The sequence below is a fragment of the Eptesicus fuscus genome, chromosome 16, assembly GCF_027574615.1.
Source record: "Eptesicus fuscus isolate TK198812 chromosome 16, DD_ASM_mEF_20220401, whole genome shotgun sequence".
NCBI lineage: Eukaryota > Metazoa > Chordata > Mammalia > Chiroptera > Vespertilionidae > Eptesicus > Eptesicus fuscus.
Window position 1 is genome coordinate 7,285,517 of NC_072488.1, and position 9,484 is coordinate 7,295,000.

Sequence of the window (9,484 nt, forward strand, 5' to 3'; positions counted from 1 at the left end):
TTATAGACACAGACAACAATATGGTGATTACCAGAGGAAAAGGGAGATAGGGGCAGGTAGAAGAGGGTAAAGGGGGGATAAATGGTGATGAAAAGAGACTTGACACTGGGTGGTGAACACACAATATACAGATAATGTATTATAAAATTGTACACTTGAAACCTCTATAAATGTATTAACCAATGTTACCCCAATAAATTCAATATTCTAAAAAAACAGAATTTTAAAATGTACATTTATAAAGGAAGAACACTGGGGAAAAAATAGCACACTATTAGTAGTTTTATACAGGTGATTTTTATTATTCTTTATATATTATACATTTAAAAATATCTGTGATGAATATATAATATGAATATAATTATAGAAATAACATACTTGTGTTTGAGAATAGAATGAGAACTTAGGAACTGAAAAAAAAAATGAAATGGCTCAATTAGTAAAGAAAGAAATATTAAACTTTTCAATCTATTTCCTACCAACCATTTCATAGTCATAACTTAAAGACACTAAAGTTTGCATTAAATTAAGGATCTAACATTTGTTTCCTTAGAAAAATAATACCGATTCTCCAGGAGATTCTTAAACTACGTACCCACTAATTCAAGCATTTTAATGGCAGATAATTAGCACCATTGGAACATACAGAAGTATTAAATACAGCAAGTTCTCCATATTTCCAGGTGAAATTTTTGAGCAATTTTAAAGATCATTTATATTGATTTTAGAGAGAGAGGGAGAAACATCGATGTGATATAGAAACATCGATCGGCTGCCTTATACCCCCAAGTGGGGACTCCGAAACCTGGGCATGTACCCTGACTGGAATCGAATCGGCGATCTTTTGGTGCATTGGATGATGCTCAACCAACTGAGCCACACTGGCCAGGGTGAAAATTCTGAGCAGCTTAATGATGTATTTGTCCATATTCATTTGCTTGCAACTTCTCCAAAATGCCATCAAGTGGTTAGTTGTTAAGGCCAACACCATTTATTTTGACATTAGAAAACATACACACACTTTCAAACACTTCAATACAAAAGAAAATAGTTACAGTCCATTGTAAATAAAGAAAAAGAGTAAAAATGTTTTCTCAAGTCTAATGTAATCTAAAACTTGGAAGTTCTTTTTTTAGGAAGCATGATATAAAGCAGTAGTCTTCAAACATTTTTGCTCATATGCCCCTAAAATAATTTAACAAATAAGTGGTGTCTTGTGCATATTTAAGTTATATGAAAATTTCATAAGTTTTAGTTACAAAATATACTAGTATAATTTCTGCTGTTATAAATATTGACTTTCTAAAATAAAATTTAAACTAACCTTTCAAATGTATCCCATGTTACATTAAAAGCATACTAGATTGATACCTAGTATTCTTCTAAAATATTTAAAACAAAAGAATTTTTATTTCCTTTCTACTTTCTTCACAGAATTTTATTCTACTTTGAATCTTAGAAATATTTTGTTGATCACTCTATTATACTTCTCTGAAGTAAACTTACACAAACAAGCACACACATTCATATTGAAATTACCTTTCAATTAAATTTCTTTGACCATAAGGCCCCAATTTTCTTTAAATCATCTGGATTGAAGTATCAGTACAACTATTATGAGCACATAATGGATCCAAACAACAAATAAGTTATAAATTTTGACATAAAATCATTACAAATAAAAGGTAAAATTTAATTGGAAAGGTATCTCTTAATGGTATGGATTGGGGTGGGGGGGATCGTGTTTATGAGGCCTTGGTTTAAAAATCTGTTGAATTGTCCCTTTGTTTGAATCTTTTCCAAGAAATGCACCTTAGTAAGATTCAGGCTATGTGAGAGGTTTGTGTAAAGTTAGGAGAATGGGGATACTGAGGTGAGAGAGAGGAAAAGAGATGACAAGTAGCATCTTGGGCAGATCAACTTAAGGAAGTGAAGGATTTGGAAACTGATCTTTAAAACGTTCTGTCTGCCACCCCTTCGCTCCCCCACACACGTCCACTGTACCCCTGGAAAGTCTCTGCCTCCTCCTCAGGGACCCCTGTCACAATTTGAATGCCACTCCTCTAAGATCCCTAGGGACAGTGTTGCTAAGCTGAGCCGCGCTAAACAAGTATTTTCCCTGAATCACAACTTCGACTAAAGAGCTGATCTTGAACGTTTCTGACATGGTAACATGTTACATTTCAAATCTGCCTTTTGACGGCTTGGCTAGCCAGTGTCACAGCCGTGTGTTATCTGAGCGATCGCACCCCATGAATCAGCTGACTCATTGTATGCATGGCCAGATTCCTAAGGAAGAAGCCATATACGGGCGTCATAGCATAATAGCTGGATCTGTGAAGAAGAGCTCAGTTAGGAGCAGAGGCCACTATGGAAAAACACTAGGGAAAGAAATAGGTAGCTTTTACATGTCCATATTAAGTGGGTGAGACAGTCTCTTAAAACGTTTAAAAGGAACTCTCAATTTACAAAATAAACGCTGTACAGTATTACTATTGCTCATCTTAAAACGTAATGAATAGAGAGGGCCCTTATCCTGTGAAATATCCTGAAATGTCTGGCTCGTTGTAGAACCTAGGTAGGCCTTGAGCAGAAAACCTCCCAGAAAGGATATTCTTGGTGTTCAGTCTCTGCAGATACGAGACGACCTTGTTCTGGAATGTCAGCGTGGCTTCGCATCCACAGGCATCTTTTATGGAGACGAGTCTTGCTGCTTCCTGAATGGCTGATGACAATGACAGGACACGAAATGCTGTGGTTAATTAGAAATCATGGCGAGTGTGGAAACCCATGACTCGATAGTTCCATTTTTAGGGCCCACCTAATGCATTTTCTGGAAGGTAAAGGGGTCCAGGAGCATACACGAAGAGGACAACATCCTTTGGAATGTTAATGTCACAGAAGAAACTGAACTAGGAAATGCTGGGGACAAACTGACAATTGTCGGAGCTGGGTGATGGTTACATGTGAGCTCATTCTATTTTCTCTATACTTTTGTGATTGCCTGAAATTTTCCAGGACATAATGTAAATTTTTAAAAAGACAGTGTAGCGGGAAGCCAAGAACACAGAGATAAGACAACGAATCTTGTGATACCGTGTCCTCATTAAAAAATGAAAACGAGGAAAACCTCTATGTGTGCAGCCAAAATACTTCAAGGTTTAAAACTAGATAATTCCTGATTTCCTATATGGGCTATTATTCTATTGAATTGTTTAAAATGAGAGTTCTAGTTCTTATCCATAAACACTTCGGGTTTTTGGGGGTTTTTTATCTTTATTGTTGAAAGTATTACATATATCCCCTTTTTCACCCATTGGCCCCTTCTAGCATGCACCTGCCCCTCCCTTGGCCCCCACCCCAGGCCCATAAATACTTTAGAGCCTTAACTGGTTTGGCTCAGTGGATAGAGCGTCGGCCTGCAGACTCAAGGGTCCCAGATTCGATTCCGGTCAAGGGCATGTACTTTGGTTGTGGGCACATACCCAGTAGGGAGTGTGCAGGAGGCAGCTGATCAATGTTTCTCTCTCATCGATGTTTCTAGCTCTCTATCCCTCTCCCTTCCTCTCTGTAAAAAAATCAATAAAATATATTAAATAAATAAATACTTTGGAACTAAAGTTGCATTGACATTTAATCAAAGAACCTGGGATACTGATAATGCTAAACTCCTGTTTCTTTCTGTAATTCAGTGAGGCAGCTATTCCTACTCGATCTCATCGCCTCTACAATTGCCTGATAGAAATAAGAACAGCCTCCCAGGTCTGAAGTGTAGCCTTCCAATGGAGTAGTACTACTGCCCGAGGACAGGCAGTGGGCCTTTGCTCCTACATTTTCTCCCACATTCTACAAAGATATGACAGAGGGCTGGGGGACAAAAGCACGCTTGAGTAAATATAATCCACCTACCTGTCCAAACCCTATTGAACCTTTTAGGGAGGGCCAGCTCAAACCCCATCTCAATCAATGAGTAAACCAGAATGTAGCTTCTGGATGTAGTACAAGCCCACCCATCATCCCGGTGCAGAGTATAAAACTGGTACTTAGGATACTTTTTCAGTGTATGTTGCCTGGGAGACTATAAGCTCCGTGAGGGCAGGGGCTCAGTGGGATGTTCTAATGAACAGATCCCATAGAAAACCGGACAACTGCGATGTAGCACAATTGGAAGTTGAGAGATGGACTCATTCATAATCGCAGCAAAAAGAATAAAAGATTTAGGAATAAGTTTAACAAAAGAAGTGCAAGACTAGTACACTGCTCACTACAAAACATTGGTTCCGCCCTGGCCGGCTTGGCTCAGTGGATAGAGCGTCAGCCTGCGGACTGAGGAGTCGCAGGTTCAATTCCAGCCAAGGGCACATACCTGGGTTGCGGGCTCGATCCCCAGTGGGGGGTGGGCAGGAGGCAGCTGATCAATGATTCTCTCTCATCACTGATGTTTCTATCTCTCTCTCCTTCTCCCCTCCTCTCGGACATCAATAAAGAAATATATTTTTTAAAAAAACATTGGTTCCTCTCCAGTTCCTTCCTCAGGACCTAACAGTACCTGACATGTAACAGCAGCTCCATGAATAGCTGCTGAACAAATAACTCAGTGAATGACTGGGCAAATGAGGTCAGAGCCTAAACCATTATAAATCATCTCAGAATCCCATTTTCCAGGAATAAAAAAAATGCCCAAGAGTGATTTTGCTTTTTAATTTGAGAGAGAGAGAGAGAGAGAGAGAGAGAGAGAGAGAATAGAGGATAGAACCAGATCATGGGAGGAGTAGAATTATTTCATTCTGATGCCAAGTGGGAACCCCTGGAGAATTCCAACAGGAAGAATGTGCCTCAGACTTTAAGAGAGAAGAGCTCACTCCTAGGTTGTCCTACCAAATGGAATAGGATTAAAGGGCCAGTCTTTACCTGAACACGTCTTCTTGTCTTCATTCAGGGTGAAGCCGGTATGACAATCGCAGTGGTAGGACGCGGCCCCATCACTCACACAAATGTGCTGGCAGCCGTGAGAGCCCAGAGCACACTTGTCACGAACTGGCCAGGAGTGGCGCAGGGAGGGAAACAGTCACAAATTACCACGGGAAACTAAGCACAGGCTTTTGGCAGGAAAAGCTTTGCTTTGGTCCCAACAGGTGTCATCGGCAACAAGTCTCCCCTGTTCCACGAGAAGAAAGCCTACTTTCTTGTCTCGTATCTCACATCCCCTTGGCCTGCCTGTTAGTGCATACGCCCTTTCCTTTTTTTTCCTCCCCATATCTGGGGGTGCGGCTCTGTTTTCCTACCCGCAGCACTGGGGCTGCACTGAGTCTTGATTATATTCCAGAACTCACCGTCAGAACTTTACTGATGACCACCATCGCCTCCAACACCTCCAACCATACATGGGACTTCTTCACCCCCACTAACATTATTATTAGGGACCCACCTACACATGGAGCTAAATTTGATGCTGCACAAAAAGGATCTCGAATGATGGAGGGCCTGCCCTTGATAGCTTACAAAGTGGGACAGAAAGCACTGACCTGCACACACACACACACACACACACACACACACACACACACACACGATGATGATGATGATGATGATGATGACATGTATCAATCCGCCATCTTGTCTTTCTCTTCTACCTCCCTTTGCTATCTTGTGCCCTGCACCATGAGACAGTATAGCTTAGTGTTATGAGCACGTGTATCCCAGAGCAAGTACATGGGTTCAAATCCTGGCTCTGCTACTTACTAGCTGAGTGACTGTGGACAAGTTACTTAATCTGCCTGTCCTGTTTAGTGGGCGTATTCCTGGAGTAGTCCGCCTAGACTGAAAATTGTCTTTGATGTCTTGTGGGTTTTCTTAAATAAAATGTCCCTTTATTCCACACCTGTTAGTTGAAATGTACATTTGTTTTTGTGTCCTTTTCCCAGGACTCCAATGTTCCTGGCAGCTTACAGTACCAAGGGGGAGACCTGTAACGGGTTGAGAAGTGCAGCCCGCCTGACAGCCCTACCGCCCTGAACAAGCCGGCACAAGCCAGTCCCCTGGCCTGCTCCATCTCTCCACTCCTCCACCAAACTGTCGCCATCCTCAAAGGCCCACCGCCAGTCCCTCCACCTCCGTGTCGCTCATGTGGACAGAAAAGGGGCCACATACTAAACCTGACAAGCTCCGGGGAGGCCTGTGTGGTGGCCTTCCATACTCAGAGATGGAAAGTACCCACAGAGGAGGGTCTGAAATTAAAACTTTCTAACTAAAAGCAGTTCACGGCAGGTAGGCATGTCCGAGGGCAGTGTTTTTCCTAACAAAGGTCAGCCTTCACCCTAACTGAGGCTGGCTGTTGCCTTTTTGAATGGAAGATAATGTGCCTGACAGCATACCTTTGGAATATCAAAGTCATTCTTTTTTCCAGACCCCTCAAAGCATAACCACTGCACCGGAGTGGAGCTCGCAAACCCCCTCGTTGTTATTATCGGGCTAATTGTTGACTGTGAACCATCCTATACCTGCCTATGGGAAAGAAGTATGTGTCTATTCCTTTCACTTTTTATCCAGACCCAGGGATTCCCCCACTTTGCATTCTCCATCCTCCCTAATCTATCACCGCTGGATTTTGTGTAACTCCCTTACATCTTCCCTTTTGATTCTAATGTGTAAGGTAAGTGGTAAACCCTGGCTGGTGTGGCTCAGTTGGTTGAGCGTCATCCCATGCACTGAAGGGTCACCAGTTTGATTCCTGGTCAGGGCACAAAGCCAGGTTGCCTTCACATACAGGAGACAACTGATCAATGTTTCTCTCATCCATCGATGTCTGTCTGTCTGTCTGTCTGTCTCTCTCTCAAATCAATTTTTTTAAGTGATAAAACTGCCATTTTCTGGAGCATTTTCTTCATCCATTGAGATTCTGCTTCCCAGCAATTGTCAGTTTGGCTCAAATAAACTCATAAAAATTCTTACAGGTTTGGACGTTTCTTACGTTGACACTCACTAGAGATAACAAGCGAACATGCCCTCCATCCCGGCCCTTTTTTTCCATCAGTCCCTCTCCCTGGCTATTTAGTCTCTGCTTACTTAAGACATTGGGTCTCTTTGCCTGTAGAGAGAGGCAGAAACTTATGCTTTATATGCGCACAGTGCTCAGCAGTCCTGGGAACAACAGGTGCTCAGTTCTCTTTCATTGATCCCATTTTTTTTACAAAGGAAATTGGTGATAGCCATTTCCCTTCATCCCTCTTGTAGAGGTCACCTAATATATCTCCTCAAGGGAGAGGAAACCATACATAAAATCTAAAAAAAATATATGCCAGAACTAAACAGCACCTGGAGAGCTGGGAGTTTCTCTTAGGAGTGTTTTTACATTATAAATGCCACTGTGTTCTGCCAGTGAGTTTAAATCAAGTTAATGAGGATTCGAGTTGGGGCACGGGCACGCTAGCCAAGCCTCAGATGCTTCGAAGATTGATCATCTAGAAACTGTCAGGGAACGACTTGCCGCAAACTTACTGGAAGATCCGTGTGGGTCTGATTCAGTCCCTTACAAAGTCTCCTTTACTAACACACTCCAGCTCTAAGATTAACGCCACAGAAAAGTTCAAAGCCAAGTTTTAATTGGAAAAAGATCAGTTCAGCCTATCACCCCAAATAGTTCCTGTCCAACTGACTTCCTCTCAGGTTTCCCATTTGCTTTACAAGCCCCCAGTGGACAGAGCTACCAAATTTTCCTGGATAAGGACCCTCCATTCACTGAGCTTGCCTCATATCCCCCACTCCCCACCCACTTCCCGGTAATTTTCTGAAGTCATCCACGTCTGCTGATTCTGCGGCTGAGCTCATTGTCCTCTAGGCAATGCGTGCCTTCGTCTGTGAGCACAGTAGAATGTCTGAAGCCTGGTTCTTTACGTTGCCTTGAATCTCTCTCTTGGGAAACTGCAAGTTGGTTTCCCTGCTCTAGGAAGGAGCCACGTGTGAAAGTGCTTGCTGAGTGTGTCTCACCTGAGCAGGTTTTGTTATCCTGATTCAGGGCGTAGCCCTCGTAGCATTCACAGTGATGGGACCCAGCTCTGTCGTTCACACAAATGTGCTGACAGCCATGTGTCCCTAAAGCACATCGATCTTGAGCTGCCAGACAAAAGCGCAGGAGAGAAGAAATTCAACGATATAAAAAAATGCAATATATTCCGTATATACAGAAATCTCATTTGCAGCTAGAATATGTCAGGAGCAAACCCCTTTCAAAGGCATCAGTTCCATTTGCTCTTACAGGAAGCCAGCTGAGTTCAACAAAATCCGACACACACAGTACTCATTCTTCTACTTCCCCAACTCCTTTTCAGAACCATCTATATTGAGTTTTCATAATCTAAATATATCATAAAATGCTTTCTAAAGCATTCCTTTTAGGTTTATTTGTACTTTTACTGAATCAGAGCAATACCAACAGTTGGGTAGCTACTTATACTAGTAGATTCAGAAAGACATAGAGTTTGAAGAACATGTAGTTCAACCCTCACCCGTTGTGAGGAAACTGAGTCCAAAGGAGACCCACTGACTCAGAACAGCATCAGAACTCAAGACCCAAATGCACGCAATGCACTTATTCTATGAACTGACGTGAGATTTTTTAAATTACTTTTTCTTTTTAAACTTTCCACTTTGAAATAATTTCAGGTATATGAAAAAGTTGCAAAAATAGTATAGAGAGGTCCTATTCTTCATCCAGTCTCCCCAGATGTTAACATATTAAATAATCATAGTGTAGTTATCAAAACCAGGAACTTAAACACTAATACAATACTACTAACTAAAATACAGATTAGTTCTTTACTAATCTAAGCATTCAAATTTTGCCAATTATTCCACCAATGTCCCTGCTCTGGCCCAGGATCCCACATGGCATTAAGTTGTCACATCCCTAGTCTCCTCCAGGCTGTAATACTTCCTGCCTTTCGTTGCCTTTTATGACTCGGACACTTTGTAGGATATCTCTCAGTCTGGGTTTGTCTGATGCAGGGGTCCTCAAACTTTTTAAACAGGGGACCAGTTCACTGTCCCTCAGACCGTTGGAGGGCCAGACTATAGTTTTAAAAAAAACTATGAACAAATTCCTATGCACACTGCACATATCTTATTTTGAAGTAAAAAAACAAAACGGGCCCTGGCCAGTTTTGCTCAGTGGATAGAGCGTCGGCCTGCGGACTGAAAGATCCCAGGTTCGATTCCGGTCACGGGCATGTACCTTGGTTGCGGGCACAGCCCCAGTGGGAGGTGTGCAGGAGGCAGCTGATCGATGTTTCTCTCTCATCGATGTTTCTGACTCTCCCTTCCTCTCTGTAAAAAATCAATAAAATATATTAAAAAAAAAAAAAAAAAAACGGCAAAAACATCCGCATGTGGCCCGCGGGCCATAGTTTGAGGACGCCTGGTCCGATGTTTCCTCATGATTCTGAAATTTTAGCAAGAATACCACAGAAGCGCTCCTGTGCCCTCAGTA

At 42.0% G+C, this 9,484-nt stretch overlaps 1 protein-coding gene across 1 annotated transcript in view; it reads right to left on the reverse strand.

Moving 5' to 3' along the window:
- Nucleotides 1–451: 451 nt before the first annotated feature.
- Nucleotides 452–9,484, reverse strand: part of MATN3 (matrilin 3) — a 17,342-nt gene continuing 8,309 nt past the window's right edge. The window contains exons 5-8 of the mRNA XM_008138369.3: nucleotides 7,987–8,112; nucleotides 4,912–5,037; nucleotides 2,615–2,725; nucleotides 452–964 (exon numbers count right to left, since the gene is read on the reverse strand). Coding sequence (XP_008136591.2) covers nucleotides 909–964; nucleotides 2,615–2,725; nucleotides 4,912–5,037; nucleotides 7,987–8,112 — 419 coding nt within the window. The 3' untranslated portion in view covers nucleotides 452–908. The remainder of the gene's footprint in view (nucleotides 965–2,614; nucleotides 2,726–4,911; nucleotides 5,038–7,986; nucleotides 8,113–9,484) is intronic.